Here is a 23,541-nt window from a genome sequence, read left to right as displayed (position 1 = left end):
GCCAATCAACTATTTTTAAGCTTTCTCGCGTCACCCAATCACCGGGGGTGGTGAACGTCCCGTGACTAAATGAGGAAGTACAAGTTTTAACCATAGTGTTAGCTTGCAGGAGAAATACGCAGAATAATACGTCAACGTTTCTTTAATATTTTATGTGATATATCTATTTTTGGGCGACCATTTGTTGTATATTTGTTATATACACTTTACAAGACATTATGATAAAAGTGGCACAATTTTTAAAATGGCGAGTTACCTTAAACCTACATTGAGGAAAAAAAAAATGTAAATGCTAGCAAAAAGGTAAATTTAGTTCAGTCGAGCAGCGAACAAATTACACATGTGGTAAGTTTCACGTTCATTTCGTTTCAACACTTTGCGTTTCGATCAAACAGATACGTATTAGTTGTACTCGACGGATGAATTCAAGAGTTCCAGTGTCCAAGAGTGTTATCCCGAATTAGCACTAGATGACCTAGCTAAAATCTGTCATGACGTAATACCACTAATAGTTGAGGTAACACTTAATTAATGTGTTACGACTGTCATTGGAGTTTATGTTTAGTGTGATATTTTTTTCCCAATATTTTCGTAGAAGTGGGTTCCGTAGCTGCCTTAAACAGTAGATGGCAATAGAGGATACGTTTTAAATTGTGGTGGGCCAGCCCATAGACATATACGGATGCCTCATGTTGTGAAACATTTCTGAATACTCGCATGACGATTATTGATGATGTGTTAATTGCAGGTTTGTGAGTCTGAGCCTCATCCTCTGTAAATGTGAGCACCTGTCATATGACTGTTGTCTCATGAGTATATTTTCTATTATCTTCTTTTCAGATTGACAGAAACCTTCCAGCTGGTGGACAGAAATGAACAATTTATCTCTGGATTCAAAGGGTTTGTATCACTATTTACATATGTTGGATGTTTTGAGGTTATAATTGGCGCACAACACTGTTGTTGCTGGTTTACATTTGTTTTATATTTAGGACTGAAAGGGTTGTTTTGACAATAAGAATGTTACTTTTTGTGTAAACTGAATTTATCAGACTCCATGTTAAAGAATTGTCATTGTGGAGCCTGGAGCACAATGTATGTTAATTATTTATACAAAAATCATGCTCTTGGGGCTCCAAACTAGAGTAATTCATATGCAAACATTGCTTTATAAAGGTTCAGATTCAGCAAGTGCTCTTAATCTTCTCCTCGATGCTTTACAATGGCACCTGTTGAAAGGTTTATCCAGTACAATACAAAAGTGCTTGTTGAAGGAATGCCATGGCATCTTTCCAGTGGGGCTCAACCACTCGCGGAAGCTCTCTGCCAAGTCACACTAAAGCTGTTCTGGTGGCTGAAGTGACACCAAACACCCCATTTACACACTTGATCTTTGTGCTGCCTTTATTTTGGCAGCTCCCTGGCAACAGGCAGGCAGAGTAGCTCGTGCACTGAATTTCATAGAGATTTATTCATAGAGTTGGAAGTGTGGCTTTTATTATTTGTGAGTCATTTTGGTCAAAAGCATTCGTACTAGAAAGTATTGAGTGTTTTCCATTTCTGAGACAATTTTTTATGACCAAAACACACATTTCTCCCAATGTTTGTAGTCATAGGTCAAACTTTCCAAGATATAGTTCCGTTAAATCTCTGTAGGGGGCGCTACAAACTAATTATTTTGTACTCGTGTATGACAGCTTTCAAATATGAAGAAAAAAACAATCACCAGTCCCCATATGTGTGCAATTTGAGTTGTCATTTATGTTTAGGCCCTCAGAAATGTGCTATATTATGCAGAAAACAATAAGGTTGCTTTTCAGGCCCAATACAAAAAAGCCCGTTAAACATTTAACTTGCAAATGCTTGAAAAATATTTTTTTTAATCATTACTTCATATGATTAAGGCACCAAAATCGACCAAAGTGCATTGATGGGGTCAATATGTTGTGAATAGCGAGCCTCCAGCCTCTCATCATAGTCCATCAGTTAATTTTACAAAATATAAATGTTTAATGCGCAAGGCAGGCACATACAATGAATTGAGAGGAGGGAGAGGTCTTCTAGGGTCTACGTTCCCAGGCTGTTCATCAGGAAGGCTTTTATTTTTTACACCATGACTAGCGCATAGCCCTTTCCTGGGGAAATCCGAGACAAAATCGAGAGAGGCTGCCGCGGGGAGGGTGCGGAGGACAGGAAAACGAGCCCTGGGAAGGAGGAAGGGAGCTAGAGGGGCAGCAGGTATAGTAGTGAAAAGACAAAAATCATTCGCTATGTAATTGCGTCGACAAATCTTCCCTTCTTTGTATTTTTGTCTGTGTCCTGCCAAAAAGTGTCCTTTCAAGCTGCACATGTGTTTGGAACGCAAAGCTGATGTCAGGTTCCTTTCCTGCCCAACTACCTCAGCTGTTATTCCAATGTTATGGTGGCTCTGGTTTGCCTGTTAAAGAAATAATAATAAAGAATAACAGCTTCTTTGCTGTGTCTACTTTGATCCAAAATGACTTTCCAAGCTGGATGTTGGCCTAAACTAATTTGTAATGGTATTTTTTTCTACAATGCTGCTTGACTTCCAAATCATTTATCAAATATCAGCTATAGCTCCATTTGTTTTCGCTCCTTGACAGGTTGAAGGAGGTCAAGGGTCAAAGTGAAACCCCACCTCACGTGTGTTATCCCCACAGGTCTTGACCCGGCCTTGCTGAGACAGCACCCCTTGGAACCAGGGTGTAGCGACGATGTGCAGACGGTGAGAGTTCGCCCTATATTAGCTCCATATGTGGAATATTAATAAGGGTGAAAATATGGAGGGTTATTTTGTTCTCTACACGGAGCGGTTGAAAAGGAAGAAACACTCAATAGAGTGATGAAGAACTTGACCCTAAATGAAGCTCACCAGTGTGTGTTTGTGCGTTAATGAGGAAACCAGAGTGGCTGTCAGTAGGAAGGAAGGAATTTGCCCTGAATGAACTTGAGATCTGTGTGAGGAGGATATTGAGTGAATGACATCTGTTGGGCAAATTAGGAGGCAGCGCCAGACATTCTCACACAGATATTATTTTCTCCTAAAGGAAGTTTCTAAAGCCAAAGTTTGCATTCCTAAGTAGGCACCCCATATATGTATGTCCCCTGGCGTGTGTATGTGTGTGTGTGTGTTCCTGAACCATTTAAGTGGAAGTCTCATTATGGTGAAATGCTTGAAAGTAAAGTGGAAGTGCAAGCTGAACACTTTTTTTTTTTTTTACAGTAATGCAAATTTGATGTAAATAATCCATCATAAAACCTATTTAGTGTTCAGACAATGTTTTACTTTACTTTTAATTATCCCTTGTATCTGACTTCTCATCTCCCCCTTCTTTCCGTCGGTGTTTTCCTCCTACAGCTCCATTTGGCAGCCCAGGAAGACTTTTCAAAGCTGGACGATCCCCTGGAGGCCTTCCTAACACTCCTAGAGTGCTCTGTGTCTAAACAGAAGGGGGCCCAGATCTTCAAGGAATTCCAGAGCTGGCTAAAGGAACATCCTCAGGTCGGTGAGATTCTAATTGCAATGCTCCTCTGAATTTTTTTTTTTAGCACAATACATTTTAATCATATTATGAAGGCTACCTTTCTCTAGATTATTCTTTTTCCTCATTAAAGTAGTGAGCCTATTTCTACTATTGACAATTTGCCTTACAGCATGAATTTAACATTTAACCTCCCTTAATGTTTCTTTGATATTTTTGTGCTTCAGGTTACACTGACTTCACTTCCAAAGCAACACGCAACAGCCCTCCAGCATCGGGCTCTTCTCCTTCTCACCGACTCCCAAAGCAGCCATGTTGACAGTCTCATAAATATCTACCAGCTTACCACTTTGGATCCAGCTACCTTGCGACTGCATGTCAGAAAGTTACTGGACCGCAATTGCTACAAAGAGGCGAGTGTTGCTTGTTAACATTTAAAAACAATTGTTCCACAATACACCAAATTAACACCAACTGTTTTGTTACAGGCAGCAGTGCTCGGTAAAAAGCTGAACTTGCAGAATGAGCTAAATTTGGAGGAGGTCAGTTGCTCATTTTTATATTTTATCAAGGTGGCCTTAAAAAGATTGTTAGAACTGCATTTCTGTAACACACTTCTGACAAAGTACTTCACTTATTGCACACTTGACACAGTCCACTTTTTTGTTGTGTTGAAATCAGCCCCTGTCAACTTTGGAAAAATATTTTTTGTTGTGGTTTGTTTATATTCTCAAACCTCAGAGTGTTGTCCAAATGTCCCCTGCAGGTGTGCATGCCACTCATCCTCAAGGACAAGCTGTCATTAGCAGAGAGCTTTGTTACAGGACACGTACATCTTGAAAAGCAACTGGTCTCACTGCTTGACTCTTGGTGCCACCCCAACTTCTCCGTGAAAGACATGATCAGCAAGTATGGTGCACATTACAAGTGCAAAAAAGACAAAATGTGCACAAAAGTTCACCATTTGTGTGTTTCCATAGGCAGTTTCCTCACCTCGCCACGTCCAAACAAAGCCATCCTCAAATCAAGCCCAAATTGCTGGCAAAACATGTCTTTCGACTTGCGGAGAAATTCAATATCGATCAAGGTGAGTGTCTGTGCTCGTGTGAATCACTGTTCGGTATTCATCGGATGATATTCTCGTTGACGCAGGGCTGTGTCCTAATGCCCTGCACAAGAGGAGACATGATACACTTCAGTACCTCATGTTCAAGAGATTTGTAGATGTAAGTGAGATTTATTTTTTTTAGAAAATAATTTAAATTTCAATTGGTCAATGAAATGCCAAATTTATTTTGGCTGTGTATTTCTTTATGGGATAAAACGTTTTTTTCCCCTGCAAATCAAAACCTGCTTGGTCCACTCTTCTCTTTGTAGAACAGCATGACAGAGGAGAATTGGAGTGACCATGTGCAAGTAGGTGCCATCTTTTAGTTTATGATCATGCATGAAAAGAATTTGTATTCCTTCCACAACAGCCTTTTTTTGTGTGCGTCATAAACATCCAGACCGTCGTGGCAGATGACCTCGAGCTCCAGATCATGTTGGTGGTGAGGCTGCTGCGGTGCTGTGGACGTGAAAAAGCCGCTCAGTGGTCGCTGAGATATAGCCTTCCCAGGCATAGACTCCCTTTTGTGATTTGGAACACCCAGCAGAGTTTATCACCCGAGCTACAGTGAGTCAGCCAAAATGTTTGTAAAGTCAAAGTCAACGGCCTTAAAGTGAGACAAATGATGACAATTGGAGCTGATGGCCTGTAGTCACGTGTCCCTTCTGTCAAACCATAGTTGATTTCTTTTTATACATGTGACGTGACAAATATTGTTAAAACCAATGCTCATATTTGTATGACAATGAAAACGTTGCCTGTTAAGATGCGATGGGGTCTGGAACAAATAAATTCACAATATGATTAATCGCAATGGGAAATTCGGTTTTGGGATGTTTCACTGTTATGCAAATTGTGATGTGCACATACGGAACCAATTTTGTAAAAAGAGGAATAGTTTCACTCTCGTAGTTTGGTTGACCACATCCCCATTTTCTCACAACCCGAGCGATTCAACTTTCTTTTAGATGAATTACACAACATGGAGAAATGTAGTGAGACGCTCATATTAGAGTATGCACAATGGATCTTTTTTTTTTAGCCGCACAAACCATGTTAGTGAATGGTTTTTTTAACTCGTGAACATTGTGGCACAAACTGCAATGACAATATGTGTTTTTCCAAACACACTCAAAAGGATGCACATCTGTCACATCTTCTCAGACATCTAAGCGATTCCGCACACAGCGAGGAGTGGACGCCATCTGAAGCTCATTGTCAAAAGTTCTACCAGGTACCTCTCGCCAAAGAGAAAGTTAAGCACGTGGACACCCTGGAAGCCCTTCAAAATTGTCGGGAGACTCTCTTTAAGGTAAAGATGGGAAAACCACTGAAAATATCGAATAACTAATTAAATGATTGACCTTTTCTTTTTTTCAGAAGGGCAGTGTGGTAGGAGTTGATATGGAGTGGCGGCCCACATTTGGCTGCGGTTCAACTCAGCACGTTGCCCTGATACAGCTTGCTACTTCTGACACCGTTTTCCTATTGGACCTCTGTGCAAATGGATTGTGGCAGCATCCCGAGACCATTTTATTCCTGAGAAGTTTCTTCTCTGAGCAAAATGTCCTTAAAGTGGGTAAGCATCTAAACTAGACAACGGATATGGTTTTATTTGACATATTTGCGCAGACATACTTAGAACCATGTGTTTTCTTTAGGTTATGGCATGGCTGGAGATCTTAAGTGTCTCAAATCCACTTGGCCTCAATTTGTGCAGGAGCCACTGAAGATAGAGGGAATGCTTGATCTTCTTAACGTACACCAAAAGGTAATATCTGGCGTTCTAATCATTTCCAACAGTACATTTGAATTAAAGTTATTGCATTGTAACGCTTTTTTTTTTTTTTTAGATCCAATGTGGCAAGGTGAGCGGCGCACAGCGTGGCCCTAAGGAGGTGCTGGTGGGAGAGAACTCTCCTGAGAAAGGCCTCAGTCTTCTAGTTCAACAAGTCCTGGGAAAGGCCCTCGACAAGACCGAGCAAATGTCCAACTGGACTAAGCGTCCGCTGCGCGTCAGCCAAATCAGATATGCAGGTGAGTCACTCAGTAACACCCGATTTTTACACTTATGACTGATAAGCAATGTATTCCCTAAATAATTGCTCTCTACTAAAGTCACCTCCTCTCTCACTTCATTCCAGTGACGGATGCTTACTGTTTGTTGGATGTGTATTCTGTGCTCTCTGCTAAACCTGCCAGCTTTGGGCTTCCAAGAGATTTGCGCTCCATCACTGTAACGCAACCAGAGAAGAATGAACATGCAAAGCAGAAGGAGAAAAAAAACAAGAAGATGAATCAAAACAGCAACAAAGAGGTTAGGGTTCGAAATATCAAGTTCTTTTTTTACCCCTCAAGGACAATTTCTCAATTTGACCCATCTTTCTTTTTCTTTTCTTTTTTTTTTGATTACCTTATTTCAATTGACACTAATATTCAATCCAGCTTTCCATTGTGAAAATACCAAGGAATTTGGACACAAAAAATCAAAGTTACCATAGTAGCACTGATGAAACCAACCTTGGCAGAGATATTATACAATATACCAGTACTTGTACTTTTACTAGCGGTACTTCTTCGCGCTTGTGAGTGACACAAAATGGAAAGATCCCATGTAAAGAATCTGGATTGGGGCATCAAACCTGCGGGTGGGAACAATGTGTGTTTGACCAAGACACTCTAGCAGCGCCGGGGGTGGTGGTTGTATAGCTCACCCTGTGCTTTGACCTCCCAGCTCTCTTCTGCAAGTGAAAAGAAAATCCCCCTGTGGGGATCACTTAAGTATCGCATTATTGTCTCTGTCCATTTAGGAATGTCAGGGGGCTCAATGGGTCAGTCCCCCTTGCTCTGACACTGAGAAAGGCCTCCTGTGTGGCAAGGAGCCCCCCGAAGACTCCCCTCCTGCTCCTCTGGCCCCCCAGCAGTTGCGGGTGGTTTGTGACAACATGCTGCAAGGCCTCGGGAGGTACTTGCGCTGTTTGGGAGTCGATGTGGTCATTTTGGAGAATACTGATGACCACAGAGTGGCTGCAAAGGTACATGTGTTGAAAAAAGCAGCATTTGTACTGACACCGACTTGTATTTGGAACTGTTTGTAATTCCCTCCACCTGAGCTTGTTTTGTGAGATTTCTTGTCCACATGCAGAATGCGCTGACTCCTTTGCCCCTCCTAGCTTAGCATTGCCGTAGGCATACAGCACGTGTCGTATCATTTTTATATCCATGAGCCAATTGCTAATCTGAGCTCACCACAGTCAACAGTCAGCCATCTCTAATCTAAGATGCACAATAAAAACCACAGCCAAATACCTTGTTAACATGATTGTTAAAAAAAAAAAAAAACATGTGTTCTTTTGTCCAGATAGCACAAGCCGAACACCGTGTTATACTCACATGCGGACAACCATACCAGACTGTAAGAAACCAATTCTAAGTTATATTTGCAAAAGCTTAATTGATTTTGATTCATCAGGGTTTGTTTGTACCATTACAGTTGAGATCCCAGGTGGGCGAAGGCCGCTGTCTGTCCCTCGACTGCTCGGAAAAGGCCAAAGATCAAGCTGTCCGAGTGCTCAAACACTTCAACGTCCGGCCTACTCCTTGCGATGTATTCAGCCGCTGCCAGGTAGGAAGAATGTTCAAGATGTTCTGTCTTTTGACTTGATATATGCCATATGACCTGACAATATCTTTGTGGGTGGCTGTTTTGAGAAACGTTTGTGCTGACTGTGAGGGCGTCCAAATCTTGGGTGTTCTTAACCCCCTGCCCTCCCCCCCAAAAAATATGTGTCAGGATACACCACTTGGCGCTGTTTTGTCAGGCTTCCAACATGTAGACCAACCTGGACCACCAATAAAAATGATCCTGCATTGCCGTAAAATTAACATATGCTGTACTGTAATAACAGTACATAAATAACTAGAATATACTATAATAATCATAATAGTGCTTAATGACCAATAAAAGGCAAAAATAATCATCTTTGACCCACATCGGGTCCCTACTTTAAGTTAGTGAAATATTACCAAGTTGAATACATTCTTATCAATAGACGGTCAATTTGTTACGTTTACACTTTATGTAATTTCCACAAAGATCAGATTGTGGTGTTGTCCTTTATCTTTAAATTTCATCTTTTTCAAATGTTTGCAAAGGGTTTGGTCTATGGGTGGAGTTCACAGTGTTAGACACTTCATTACACTCCACTTATTCAGCTTCATCCACCATCCTTACCACAAATATGCCACATGTGTACTAATATACTTTCCTGCCACACGCACGCATGCACATAAACTTCCGTTCAGATGTTCAGTGCCTCGCTAGCCATTTATAGTCATGCTGTGATTGCACAGATTGCCTGTGAGATAGACAATCTAGCAAACGCATATCACACATAGCGTGAGATGCATGCACACTAAAAAAAATCCCTAACTCACACTTCCTGGCACTATCACGCACAGTACCTATACACACACACATGCATACATGCATCCACACACACACTCAGACAGGAATTGAGTCAGTCATAGACAGTGCTGCTGCAGCAGCGGCGACGTTGGTTCCCACGCACCAGACTTCTGGGGAAGTGAAAACAAGAGCAACAGGAACCGCCACACCACGCGAGGGAGGGGTCAGACCTACGATGGGGCTAGCGAGAGGAAAAGAGCAGGGAGGGGTGAGAAAAGAGAATAGAGGTGATGACAAGGAGGGGAAAAAGCAAAAGAGAACCAGTGAAAGTAAATGAGAATTAAGAGAGGCTAAACTAGCACACATTAGTTATGACAAAGAGGTTATGAGTGAGATGCCACTCAAAAGGAGCTTAGATGAGAATGAGGCAACTTCTCTTTGCTTTGATCTGCAAAACGCCGTGGGCTGACAACCATAAGGAATGTGAAAAGTTTCAACATGTTTGAAGATACTTTGTGTTGTGCGGGTATATGAGCACACGTGTGAATTGGCCAAGCCTCATTCATATTTGTGTGATTCTCTTTTTCCCCAATCCACCGCAAATATGCTCACACAACTGTAATTTTAAACAATGTCTCTCAGTGCAGCATTGCAAAGAATCTCGAAACCACAGTATTGTTTGAAAGGCTCATATAAATCTCTGCATGAGAAGCATAAGCCTGAGAACGAACAGTAAGTGCAGATAAATGACCTTCTGACAACACTTGTGTGGATGAATTTCTTTGCGCTGATTCTGAACTTGTCCTTGTTTTTCCTTAGCACATCAGGTTTTCATAATAATAATATAACAAAAATATATGCAATACAGTATCAGTTTCAGTCATATTTATGATTTAAGTCTTAGGTTCAGCAACGGGTGGAATTTCTTTTCAAAAACGTCTTAGGTTAAAATTTGTATTGCGCAAGCTTTTATAAGTCAAATTTAAAAACAAAAAAGAATGAACATTTCTGAAAACATGACGTGTTGGGGAAAGAAATGTAAAAAAAAAAATGTGGACAAATTTTAGCCAGAATGAAATGCCTTTTAATCCCCTGCATTAATATTATCTTTGCACTTGCAAGGTGACATTGATGCACTTTAGCGGTTTCCCATTGCCCCTGCTCACAGCAGATGACGGGGAGCTACAGCAAGAAAAGGGAGTTACAGACGGTTAAAAAGGGGGAGGGGGGGAGAGGACATTCCATAGGCATGCCAAAACATTCCGAGGGAAACCATCCCAAATATTTCCCACTGTGTGTGGTGAGCGCTTCACGGCTCCTCTTACACACACTCGCAGGACTTGAGAAAATGCTAATGGGCGCGTGCACGCACACACACACACACACACACACACACACACACAAGTGTGGTCATTTTCTACATCTGACATTATTACAGTGCGATGCCGTCGTTAAGATGAAGAGCCTAAATATTTGTCTTCTTTTTTTCTGTGTGTGGAGGGAAACCTGCTGCGTCTGTGTGTCTGACTGGAGCCACACCAGGACAAAATCCCACTGTGCAAACATGAGTGGACCACTAATGTGTAGCTTTTACTTTACTGTTCAGGAACTGTCATGTGACGTGGAAATGATTTTTTTAAGTGCAACAGGAGCTGACACATTCAATAATAATTATTCTGGAGAAATGAGTGGAACACTGGCATTGTGATAGCGTTCTTACTTTAGGAGTTAAGTTACGTTTTGGTAGTTGAAGTAACAATTTTAGGTCAAAAAAATGTTTTCAAGTTCAATTATGTCTTATAATTACGGTATCGATTCTCTGTTCAAAATTAGAGCATATCCTCAACTCCCTGAAATTCAATCCACTCTCCCTGAGCTCACCTTTATTTCTCGCTGTCTGACCCCGTCTCCCCATCTGCTCCTGGCCTCCTTGCCCCTGCCTCACTTCTCCACACCCACCCTCAGAGTCTCACTCTCCGTTTCACTTTAGCAAAGGCGAGGAATCCGGTGCAGCCGGCAGCTGGAATGTCCTGTTTGTCTTGCTCTGTTTGTCTACATGTGTGTGTGCGTGAAGTTGGCGAGGCTGGTGGCGAGTTTTGATGTGTTCCATTGTCTGAGAGCCAAGCTGCTTCCTGTCACCGAGCCTGAGAGAATCAGAGTGGGTTTAAGGAGCCAGGGAAGGGAGCGAGAGGGAGAAGGAAGCAAGTGTCCATGACAATGACATGGTGAGATGGAGGTAGGGATGCAAGATGGAATATGAAAGGGGGAGATGATGGTAGCTGAGTGAGAAGGAGACAGATGAAGCAGGTTGATGATGATGGAAGGAACAGAAAAGGGAGGAAGAGGTGAGAAGGGAGGAGAAAGCCTCAACAGGGCTTTTCCTCTAAGCACCAATTCAAGGAAGTAATGCGTAATTTCCCTTGTTTTCCCACACACACACACTGAAACACACAAAAGTCCCTTTTGCGCCACACACTATTGAGGCTCAATCTTCTGTAAAAAAAAAAAAAAAAAAAAAAAATGCATTGGCAAAGAAGCCAATAGCCATCAACCATCTAGTTGTGCTAAAAGCTATTGCAGTCTCGGGTCACAGTTCATCAGCTGTAAACATGCTAATGCTAATTGGCTGTTTTGATATCTTTCAAATCAAATTCACCAACCCTATTATTTTGATGAGTCTTTGTGTGTGGGTGGGCTTGCGACAACACACGTATCCAAGTGGTGAAGAATGATGGGGCTACATTTTAAAAGTAGGGACGCGAATGATTCATTAAAACCGACCGTTGAGGAAAAGGAATGCAGGAGGAGAGTAAATAACTCAAATGCCACTCACGTGCGTGTTGTGTACACTATACATTACCCTGGAAAAAAAAAATGCTGCTGGTGGCGCATTAATCATTCAACGTCTGCTTTTGTGCATGTGTGTGTTGGTACGTGTGAGTTCCTGGCCGGCGGAGGGGTTTCGACAGGGCAGAGTGGTGCATTCCTGACGGGTGGTGATGTCATGAGAACTAGCTTCGCGCTTGCAGACAGACAGCCCTGTTTATGTTCCCCTCCTGAGGAGAAACCACACTGTGCGTGTGCGTGTCCAACCACGCTGCCGGTTCACGGGGGAGGCGGGGGAAGCCGAGGGGCACTCGAGAGGGTCTACTTTCCCCCGCAGCTCGGGGGAACGGGAACCACTTACCGATGCTTTCCCCTCCGACGTCCTCGCAGAAAGAGGAAGTTTCTCATGTTTTGCAGAGCACAGTAGCTCCATGGCCTGACTGCTGCTGTGAGTGATTGCCCTCCGAGTCTCCTAAGGGAGGGACAATTCTAGGCTGCATAATAACAAAGCTGGCTTCAAATAATGCCAACAATACCACACAGTAAAAGAACGACATGTTTTCTTTTGATTTAAAAATGCCCGGACGATAATGTCAAAATGATCCACAGCTTGCAAAAAATAGAGTAATTGCTCTGTAGCTTTTATTCTGCTGGATCCCGACTTCAAAAGCCAAGTACAAATGGATTCCTTTTAGAGACTTTTATCAATCCCGATTGTAAAAATGTATAATAATGACACATAACTCGACAAATTCCCCTCAGTGAAATGTAACTGAAAAACCTGTTGAGAGGACGAGTCCCGGCAGCCGCGACTTTCCCCTCCCCAGATCCTGCTGCCGTGTCTGTGGTCATGGTATAATGGTTTCCCTTGCGGTAGTGAAATGTGATCTTGGGCCTTTGCAGCTTAGTGAAGCATGGAGCATTCTCCCACACTCGAGTGTCAGTGCAGCATAGCAAAGCTCTTTTGCAACTCATTCTGCCGATGTAGCACACAACTTGCATGATGGGCAACTCTTCCCGCCCTTCTCAGCAGGGACCTGGGTTGTTTCGCTTTATTATTATCTTGACTCTGTGGCACACTAAGCTTGCTTTTATACCTTGGCGTGTCTCCGCGACATGCAATCATGCCTTTCATGTCTTGTCCGCTCTTGCTTTGATTTGACAGTATGTTATCCGGAACCGGGGGTTGTTTATTGTGTTGTTGATGTGACTTCTAGGAGAGAATACACTTGATTATAGGTTGAAGTTTAAGAGATTGAGGGATACATCAATTTTGGAGGATGCAAACAAGTTTACAAGCTTGCCTGAAGTCAGCATTCTGGACGGACGGGTTTTAAACGACTGTGTACTTTTCTATGCTTCACGAGGTTTTTTTTTTTGGTCCTCTTTCAACTTTATTGTTATCTATTGCCAGCAGGGTCACTGACATTTTTATTAGCTATTCAAATCAATTAGCATTTACATTGCCAACGGCAGCTAAAATATTATTTATTTGCTACTAGTCAGTTGTTGTTTTTGCATTATTATATTTTTGTTTTGGCTTTGGGAGAAAACATTCACTTTTGCGGACATCCGGTTGTCTTGAAATGTGATGGCCTCAACTCAGTGAGAATTACCATTCTAGACTTATTGTGAAAATAATGTGGACAGATGAGGAAGACTGTTAAAATATAACCTTGGAATCAGGCTGACAAGCGTTACAAAGATTTGTGCGTGGCCTTCGTGGCCACTTAGTTTCCTTCTCGTTTCCTCCTCTGTTACACATAGTCGGATTAAAGTCAATGCGCTTGGCGGGTGGGAATAGCCACAGGCGGATACCCCTCACCCCCAGGGATCTGAGAGGTAGAAGTCTAGGGAGGTCAGGCTTGCTTGGCCTGGGAAAAGCCTGGATGAGCACAAGGGGGGGGAGAGATAGATGGAGAGGATAAGAATGAAAAAAGAACTGACGGAGATAGACATGAGTCACATGGAAGATAAATCATTGGGGCAAGATGGAATGTAATGCTCAATTACATTTAGGATGGTGATACCTAATCAGAGATCTTTGTAAGAGTAGATTTCTTGGACTCCTATGTTGGAATCAAGAGGATGTGCTGTACTGTAAATGGAATGGAAAATTCAATTTGCAGCAGTTCAAAAAAAAAAAAAGAAAACATGACGATGGTATGTATTTGCATCTTTTCCCATTTCCTCCTCCTCCCCCTTTCAGACCGAGGAAGCCTCGTGTCTATGTTTCTCATAGGAACCTCATTCCGGTATTTTATCTTGCGTCATCAAAGTGTGTTTGCATGCGAGTATTTTTGTGTATGCTCCCTTGGGACCAGTAGCCATTGCCTATGGACCAAACACAAATAAACACCAATATGGCTTGATTTCCACAAAAAGATATCGCCGTTAAGGACACAAGCTGCCGACTATTCCGCTCATGTCTACTCTGAACTTAGGGTCGACTTTCAGACTCGCCTCAAGTTTGCTAATGTGGTTTTTGGGGCCAATGTGGTTACTGGGTGTGTGTGTGTTTCTGTTGCATCAGTGTCTTCAAGTGGAGGGTCTTTGTGGTCAGTTGCTACTATTCTGTTGACGGTGCAAAATGTGTGCAAGAGCCAGATCACCACCGCAATCTTTGAGCTGAAGCAACTCGGCGTCCCCTTCTGCTGTCGGCGTCACCCAAAAATGAGAGACTACCTGGATGATCTCATGGACTTGTCACATGTAGCCTCACTCCTCCATCCTGGGAGTCTTTTCTATCTTTCCTTCTTTCTTTCCTTCCATTTTGCTGCTGTCTATTTTGGTCAACTGGTGGCCCGTTCCCACAGTGCTGCTGTTCCCATGGTTATCGCCGCGGAGATAGCGAATAGGGGCGGAGGGGGGGTGGCGTTGAGCTTGATGGAGAGCGGTAGAGACAGCGTTGCTCTGTTCCAAGGGATCGGGGACTCTGTGGCTAGGGGGGGGGAGTCGATGGTGGGGGTGAATGCAGGGTAAGGGGTTCAGTGTGCGTGTGTGTGAGCGTGTGTGATATGTAGCTCCCATGAAGATCACAGGTGGCCCACGAGGATTCAGGATCCCTTCGATACAATGTTTTTAATTTAATTACCAGTTGGTGATGGGCTTTTCACTCCCATCCATGAAAATGGGATCAATCCTGAGATATGGATGATAGAGTCCATCTTATAATTAGTTTACCGTATAAGGTCGAAAGTAAACTCACCCTTTGTTCACACTGTTAGTCTTTTTTTTGTGTGTCATTAAGAGCAATTAATATTGACACAATGTTGACATATTCAACTTCTTGGCATTAAAAACACCACTCACCATTCATTGTGATCCTGTCATCCTAAAAGGGGGATCCCTCCATCTGTGATCCTCTTCTCAAGGTTTCTTCCGGTTTCCTAAATTGGTTTTCTGGTACTTTTTCTATGCCCGGATGGGGGGTTTACACCAGCCGATGTTGTCAATCCCAACCTTATGGTCGGAATGCAAAATTAGGTCACGCGTCAGTTTTTATTGCCTCGCAGATTGTCAGCGAGTAAAATTAGTTTAAGTGATCTCATCAAACTAATGTACTCCATGTTCTCAATAATTGTTTGTATACAGTCGCTTTAATTGTCACCGCTATGGCAATACGTGAAACATTGTTTTCGGCTTAAGCTTAAATCATTAACCCTGATGTAGAAACATGAAAATTTCCTTGGCGACATGTTGGGCCCTCGGGCTTAAGAACGAAGGTGAGGTGACAAAGGTGGCACAGGAAGTTGAGAGAAAGGCTAGCTGCCTGAAGCTGCTTGGAGGGCAACGAGGAGTGAAAGGATGGGAGCAAGCCCGGGTTGCGAGAGAGGGAGGGGGGGGGGGGGCTTGTGGGGCTCAGAAAGAGGGTTGGATTCAGTTCCCACACTTCTAATTACTGTGTCACTGGAGACTGAAAGGGGACTGCCCCTGGCCCTAGGGAATTCGCTGGGGCCGGTTGCGGAGAGGGAGACTCATCGCAGGGAAGGAACGAATAGTAGAATTAAAGAGTGTGCGTGACAGACCAACTCTCTCCATCATCCCCTCTCTTCACACTCCAGGCGATTTATTTCACTGGAAACCCCAACTCTCTCTGATTTCACCCACGTAGCCCAACCGTCCACCAGTTCTCCTTTTGCTCCGCCATCTTCCCCTGCGCTCTTTGTTCACCATGGTGTACTGCCACCCGTCTCCAACATTGTACGCACTCCCTTTTTAACCTCTGCCCCCCCCTTTTCCGTGTCTCTTGTTGACATGGGCAAGGCTCCCTGAAACACTTTGATGTGAGTTTTAACTCGCATGTACACACAAACCCACTCATGTCTTATCCCGCATCATTATTGCCACTTAACCCCCGGGTCCCCTCCCTCTTTTATGTGCTATTATCGCACCTTTCCATAACCGGTGCCCCTTTGCTTTCATGCTAATAGCGTTTTTGATGTCAACAAGACAAATGGGAAAACTACCCTTATCATTTTTGCCCCCTCCCCCAAATCAAGGAATTATGAATTAACCTAAATGTATACTATATAAAAAGATTTATCATGTAGATTAAGTACAAATATGAATGTGTTGTCACAAAACTTTCCAATTTATTTTAAAGTCACGAAGAGAACCAGTACTTGTATTCCACAGCTTTATACATTCACACTTTGAAGTAATGGGCAACTGCCAAACAGCATGTCTCCAACCTCGTCTTATGGTGACCTTCTATGTCCTCAAGAGAGAGCGGCCCCGCTTGCGGCCGCCGCTATTGTCAATATTTACAATCTTGGATGAGTCACTCAACATTACAATAACATTCCCCGCGTGCCTCCGCGTCAGGAACAGATGAGAACAAAGTGAAGCGCGCTGTAGGATGAGCTGTAGCAGTGTTGAGCCAAAGATTGTGCCGCGAAGTATGTGTGCACAAATTAAGTTCACATTGCGACAGTGAGCTAAACAAGCATTTTAATTATGGCTGTGTAGCTTTAAATTAGCGAGACTTAAAAGGGCATTAACAAGCTGCTTAGAAAGCAGCCATCCGAGCACCATCAACAACCTTATGTTCGCATGGGAATGAGTTTACTCCACTTGTGAATCACCCATGTGCCAAGTAGTGTATGTCATCCGATCCCCGTCGCAGTGCCAGGCTTCAAGTTTGCTCTCGTTGTTTTTCATTTTTACCCATCGTGCCAAAAGCTAGCCATCAATAGATGCTGTGTGGTTGTCTAATCCAGCTATTAATGCATTTTTATCCCTCCTCAAAACACACTGCTGAGCGAACAGCATTGTCAATAGACCTTTTCAGCGTAGTGTTTTTCCTCCGAGCTGCTTGTCTTAGGACTGGCCTCAGCTATCTGGCGTCTAAAGAGGGAAGAAAGAGTCCTCAGAGAAGCAGAGAAAGAAGAAGGTTAGAGGTGAGAGACAACCAGAGAGAAGTGGCGAGGTAGATTGAAGGGAACCCTGGAAGGGGGTAGATGAAGCTCTAAGCAAGACATAGAGTGAGAGAGACAACATGGGTCCAATTGGTGAGAGAGCCAGAAAGAGGTTGGGGTTGAAGGTTGAGTGGGGAGAAAACAGAATTAACTGCTGAGGGAGAGCATTAGTGCCGTTTGTGTAACGGGCAGACTATCTTCTCGACCACCGACGGTTATTTTTCAAATCTCGTCTTGGTACCTTGAAGATTCGGAATGACCGTTATTTCTGCGCAGTCTATGCAGCGACTAGTGTGGGTTTTTTTTTTTTCTGTGTGTGTGTGTGTGTGATTGAAGTGAGTCAGAGGAAGGAGTGTGTGATGTCAAGTCCAGACAAGCCCTGCTTCGGTCCAAGTTCAGGTTGCCGTCAGGTGGTAGTGGTTAGTTAGCAGAGCTGCTAATTACGTCAGACTCGGGGTTCGGAGACACTAGCCAGATCCCCCCCTCCCCCTCAGGATCCTGTGGGAAACGTGACCACGGCACGTCTTACCTCAGATTCCCTCCGGCTTTAGTGGAGTGTTGACTGCCCGAGATTTTAACTCGGATAATTTACAGTCGGCGCTTATTTGGAATTGCCTAGCATCTGCATAGGAATGGCAACAGATTTAAGCTCAGGTGGGCAGACAAGCCAAAAATGTGTCTCTTTGGCTTTTCTGGTGCGATCCAATAAAATGAATAGATTTCTGTTTACTGCATGTTTGGTTTCAGTTTAAGTCTGGTGTTGATTATGGTCACTTCCAAACCGCAGAGTGGTTTTTTTTTCTGAGTTCAAACAACTTTTTTCAGAAAGCCAGGCTAAGGTCCTGGCATCCTCCATTATGTTGTTGGCGCTACCTTCACACTGCTGTAAAAATCAGTCCCCCCCCTCCCCATATGTGACTTTTTCTTGGCAATGTCAGAAACACAAACCACACAGAATGTGATATTTTCCAGATCGGATGTGGGTCACTTCAACATGTGGTCTTGAAGTTGCTCTTAAAGACAAGTGTGAGTTGTAAAGAGATGTGACCTGACTTTAAAAAGGCCCAGCAGACTTCCAGTCAAAGAAATTAAATGAAGTTTTATGCTTGTTGAAAAAGTTTTGTTAACGCATGAAGAATTCACCAGCTTGCAGTCCAAATGGCACGGGGAATTTTCTTTTCATAACTCAAGTTGGACCTCGAATGTTGAGCGTAGCTGAAGTCCTACGATTTTAAGACTTCTAAAATCAGTATCCAAGGAAGATTACTTTAAGTTGCCCTTTATTCAAGAAGTTCCCTTGACTTCTGCTTGTGTCCCTTTCCTCTTCAGTCAGCCAGGGGGCTTATCCCAGCGGGAAAGTGACATCATTGAATCCCCTTTATGCTAAGCGCCGTCTTATGTCACTTGAACATTCCTGGCGGTGTGAACGCATATAGGAAGAAATAAGCCCTGGAAAGCTTGTGTTATTCTTGAGAAACCTCCGGCACAGCGGGTAGGTCCTCTCAAACCAAGCCTCACGAGTTCCTCGAACCCTCTGGTTGTAAAAATAAATCTCATTTTATATGCAGCGTGTGCTGACTGATTTATGAATGTATTTGCTGCTAATAGTAGTTTTTAATGTATCTATATTAATGGCTGCTTTGTGACTTTTTTTGGAACGGCTTATGTCATGTAAATCTTGTATAACGCACTTTCCTTGACCCAGACAGACTTTATAAATGCAGAACGCATCACACAATCATTTCCACGTGGCGCTAAAACGCTGCCGAACAAAATGATGGGGAACCTAAAATGTTAAAATTCTGTCGACATGGGACAATGGGAAAAAACAATGAGTCTGTGCAATGTATTTTTTTTCCCCTTTCAAGGAAGGATGTACTTTTCCTAAATATTGTATATATGGGTTAGACCGCAGCGCTCTCCAACAGCGGACTTCGGTATTCTTAACCTTTTTCTGGACTACCAAAGTGAAAAAACAACATTCAAAGGGAAACGATGACTTGCTCCCCATTTCTACGTCTTCTCTTCCAGTTCCCACGCTGCCCCTTACCTGACTCGCCACAGTTTGAATCAAATCACCGGCACGCAATTGGCTGCCCAAACCATGTGACCTACATGGGCCCTAAAAAGCGCCGCCTTTTTATATTGGTGTAGGATTTTCCCATGGGAGCTGCCTACGGAGTCAGCGCCGGGTGTGTGAGCGCGTCGGGGGGGAATCTCCCCCCCACCACCTCCTTTCCAATATCCCCCCTTTCTCTCCCCTTTTTTCCACCACCTCCCATCCTTTGAAACACAGTATCACACTTTAGATGGCCTTTGTTGTCACAGCAAGGAGCATTCTTTCTCTGGCACGGCCACACGGAGTGTGAGAATGCCCGAGGTCCCCTGGAAAACACCGAAGGGAACAAAAGAAGGCGACGACGTGTCGCAAGTGTCTAAAATTAGAAACGTTCCGTTAAAACAAGAGTTCAGTTTGAATGTTTGCCGTCCTGAACGTTTTGATTTTGGCTAACGATTGCACTTTAGAGCATGAAAACCGGTCTCAATTTGGACTTTATTAAAGACAACATGGGGATCAATTCTATTTTATTGCTGTGAAAACAAAAAATCTGTTACACGTGTGTCAAGTGTTCACTGTGAGCATTTGGAGTGCGTCACAACAACAATAGCTAACCACATTGCTGTTATTACTTTTATGGTTATTGGGTACATTTATTAAAAAGACTGCCTCAAATTAGACCCGAGAGAACACACAGTGAAGAAACCTTCCCAATTTTAAAATGAATTAGTCATGAACGGGAATGAAAACAGCTGCTTTGCTTTTGGGTGATGTAAGGAGATATTTTTCGTATTTATTTATTTTCTTTTCCTGCCTGTGTAGACACGGCAGATTTGTATCAGTATAACAATGTAATGATCTTTGTGCAGTCACCTATGTACTTTTTTGGCATGACTTGTGCTCTTTATGAAAAACAGAAAAAACTCCAGCAGTTAAATGTATTGATGTGGAAAGTCTAGTCTTCATGTGCTTTGGCTAGCCAAAAGCAGCAGCGAAAAAGAAAAATCATCCGGTCTCAGGCAGTGAGATGGAAGCATTGCCATCTGTATTCATTTAAAGACAAACCACCCACTTTGACAAAATTCATTTTGCACTTTATTGCCATCCGAACCATAAATGTGTTTAAAGCACTCCACAAATGTGTTCATACCACTTAATCACCCCGCGTGTGCCTTCTGGTCGTCTTTCGTAGCGTACCTGCACTTGTCGTTGTGTTTTGATGAATCACGGCACCGTTTCCATGCAGGTTTGCGTGTGTGCCTGCCTATGCGTGGCTCAGCCCTGAGACTTCATTGCAGGTTTTGGCTTGCTCCGCTCTGGGAAACTTTTGAGCTGAGCAAATAGCACTCTGTTTTTCTGGCTGCCGCCTCGCTCGTATGTGTGAGCCATGTGCACGCACTTTTTGGATGCCCGCGGTTTTGCACGCACTGCGAGTGTTTTGTCTGTGCCGGTGGAATTTTTTTTTTTTCCTGGTGTGTGCGCAAATGCATGTTTTCCGCAAGTGTGAAGGCGGAATGACGGGAGTGATGAGCCTCATTCCCACGGACAAGACAGGAGCTGACACCTCACTCTTCCCACACCTCCACTGTCTAGCCGCTCTCCCCATGTCTTGGCCTCAGTCACCGCAGCGGCAAACACAGCTCGCCAGAAGCCAGATCCAAAAAAGCTTCGGCCTTTTAGGTCATATGGGGCCAACAGAGCATTTCATCTACTCTAACTTGACTGCGATATGCTGAATAGGGTTTGATTTAAAACCCTGCACTTAAGTGGAATGTTGTTTGCTGGGTGGAGCTCAGGTGTGTTGACAAGGCTTTTAGCACTCTCATGCTGTCAGGATGGCTCGCAGACAAGTGTGTGTGTGTGTGAGAGTAGGAGTGTGTGTGTGTGTATGTGCGCACGAACGTCGGGGGGCTGGCAAACAAGAGGTCACTAATGTCCTGCCGGGGAGGGGAGGGGTGTCCTGCACCGTCGAGGACAGGACGGCACGGACGTGTGAATGTTAGAGGCGTAAACACTCTCCTGCACACACTCGCACACACACTCTCCCATAGATCCGATCCGTGTGCATCTTCAGAAAGCATTGCTCCACGTACCACAGTACCATTAAAACTTTACCACAAGTTCATTCAATTGCGTCAGTAATTATTCACAAATTGTTAAGTCCTTTATGACTGGCTTTTAATTATTGTTTTCTTTTATTCTTGATGCAGGCGTGTAACAGCGATCAGTATGTGGCACTGCCCAGACAAGACATGATCAGGATGCTTAAACAAAAAGGTTAGTCAACCACCTCGAATTGACACGCAACGCTAGCATAACACGATGCTAATGTATGTGTGTTTGCCATTTCTTTTTCTTTTTGTAGGATTTGTGCAGGCGACCGATACGTCGCTGACACCACCGGAGGAGGAGCCGCTTCATCTTGAACTCCCCAGATATGGTCCTCAGTGTAAATGGGCCTCCCTGTCAGATCTGGACCCCGTGACCCTGAACTTTCCCGGAGGGGCACCCATACAGCTGCACACGGTACCACCGACCCTGGTACCCAAAGTACCCCACTATTTTGTCTGTACCCGCTGTGGAAAGGTGTTCTGGGAGGGCTCTCACTTTGACCGTGTTGTCTCCATGTTTAAGGAGGTCATGCACATCACAGATATACATTTTAAACGGAACGGGAGAAACACCAAAAGTTAGGTGGAAGGTGTCTAAAATTAGACACAAAAAGTGACTGTTTTCTAATTCATTTTTAGTATTATTAGATTTGTTGGAGCTTACCTGGGTTAAAATGTAAACACGTTTATCATCACGGTGTTTCTTCAATCAAGGATGTTTTTGTTGTAGAAGCCTTAAAATGGAATCCACCATGAAGTTGAATCACAACTTGATATCATGTAAGTTAGAACAGACAGCTATTGAAAGTTTTTTTAAAAACTTTTAATTCAACTTTTTTGGTAATTATTTTTTTTAAATTGTCTTTATTCAAGAAGCTGGCCATTTTTATTGCAATTCTCTGGCTGTCTCAAAAATTGTATAACGTGTACATTTAATATTTGTTATTAAAATGTTGTGTTTCTTCTAAGGACAATTTTGCAGCATTGTGAGAATGTGCTTGCCGCTGTTTTTTTTTTCCTTAAAAAAAATTTTTAAAAAAATTGAAGCTGCACAGGTGCAACATGAACAATTTGGGAGGTTTAGGATTCTGACCTGAAAGAATAACCCAACACATGCGGTGAGAATTCCTTCACATTTCATCTCCAACCTCTTTCTGTCTCTTCCCAAATACTTCATTGACTTTATGTGTTTGCCCTTGAAGGTTTTAAGAGATTCACATGCATTTTCTTCACTCATAAAAATCCAACTATCCTTAACGCTTGGCAGATGTCCACGCCGCTTTATTGACGTCTCACATTAAAAAAAAAAAAAAAATGTAAAAAGCCACAGGGATTTCCATGAGTCATGTTGTGCTGAGTGTCTTTCAGGTAAATATCTTCTGAGTCATCCATTCAATTTGTGGGACTGACAGTTGAGGAATGTCATTTAATGCCGTGTTGCTAATTGCCTAACTTCAAGGGATTGGCCACCACAGATTGAGGCTTTGTCGGTAGAAGTAACATTACACCACGTACAATCTGTAGGGGCTTTGCAAAGTATTGTGTCTTTTGAAAGATAATGGTGACGATCTTTTCTTTGTGGCTGTTTGGAATTGGACCTGTGAAATTGATCAGTGACCAAAGGACAAAGGAGATGATGTCTAAGTCTGACATTTAATTAACACTATGATATTAATGCAAAAAAAAATTCTGAGAAGGGCTCTAAATATTACCACAATTTATCACTAAGTGTGACCTAATTCCCCAAATTTTGCAAAGAATGATTTTCCCTTTTTAAAATAACTGAATAAAGACACCTCCTGCTTTTTGCATTTACCGCCACCCCTTTTCAAACCAAAACAATAATCAAGCAAATCTAAAATGATTAGAATGCAAAGAGTTGACACCCTCTAGCTCCAAAACGACACCCTATGTGCCTGGTCCAGGTGGTCGCAGCTCCCTCCACATGTCTTTGTGCTCAGCTCAGCTCCTCCGCCTTTTAAACTAAACCACACAGCCTCAACTCTTTTGCAGAAGTTGCCACTTTCTCTGGGCAGAAATCAGCTCTGCCTTTGGAGTGAACTCCTTGCCTGTCTGCTGAGCACCATCTCTGCTGCAGCGCCATGT

At 43.1% G+C, this 23,541-nt stretch overlaps 1 protein-coding gene across 2 annotated transcripts; it reads left to right on the top strand.

Annotated features, from left to right (window-relative positions):
• Nucleotides 1-70: 70 nt before the first annotated feature.
• exd3 (exonuclease 3'-5' domain containing 3) lies at nt 71-22,456 on the top strand. 2 transcript variants are annotated; one of them, XM_037266542.1, is made up of 21 exons: nt 71-345; nt 841-900; nt 2,682-2,746; nt 3,380-3,523; nt 3,731-3,916; nt 3,992-4,045; nt 4,270-4,412; nt 4,484-4,590; nt 4,656-4,729; nt 4,881-4,919; nt 5,012-5,178; nt 5,776-5,923; nt 5,992-6,190; nt 6,273-6,382; nt 6,465-6,648; nt 6,756-6,928; nt 7,422-7,646; nt 7,973-8,026; nt 8,105-8,236; nt 21,535-21,601; nt 21,690-22,456. In XM_037266542.1, exons 2-21 carry the CDS (start codon nt 873-875, stop codon nt 22,016-22,018), a joined length of 2,628 nt encoding a protein of 875 aa, XP_037122437.1. In that variant the 5' UTR covers nt 71-345; nt 841-872; the 3' UTR covers nt 22,019-22,456. The 2 variants fall into 2 exon arrangements, with proteins under 2 accessions (XP_037122437.1, XP_037122436.1); XM_037266541.1 differs by having other exon boundaries at nt 6,756-6,934.
• The last annotated feature ends 1,085 nt before the right edge of the window (nt 22,457-23,541 follow it).

The sequence above is a fragment of the Syngnathus acus genome, chromosome 12 (genome assembly GCF_901709675.1).
Source record: "Syngnathus acus chromosome 12, fSynAcu1.2, whole genome shotgun sequence".
NCBI classification, from domain to species: domain Eukaryota; kingdom Metazoa; phylum Chordata; class Actinopteri; order Syngnathiformes; family Syngnathidae; genus Syngnathus; species Syngnathus acus.
This window is presented reverse-complemented; position numbering and strand designations above follow the sequence as displayed.

Excerpts from the sequence above, each read along its gene's own strand:
- exd3 (XM_037266541.1), top strand. The coding sequence starts at position 873 with ATGAACAATTTATCTCTGGATTCAAAGG. Across the intron at positions 2,747-3,379 it reads GTAGCGACGATGTGCAGACG|CTCCATTTGGCAGCCCAGGA; the intron begins GTGAGAGTTCGC and ends TTCCTCCTACAG. Across the intron at positions 4,591-4,655 it reads GAAATTCAATATCGATCAAG|GGCTGTGTCCTAATGCCCTG; the intron begins GTGAGTGTCTGT and ends TCGTTGACGCAG.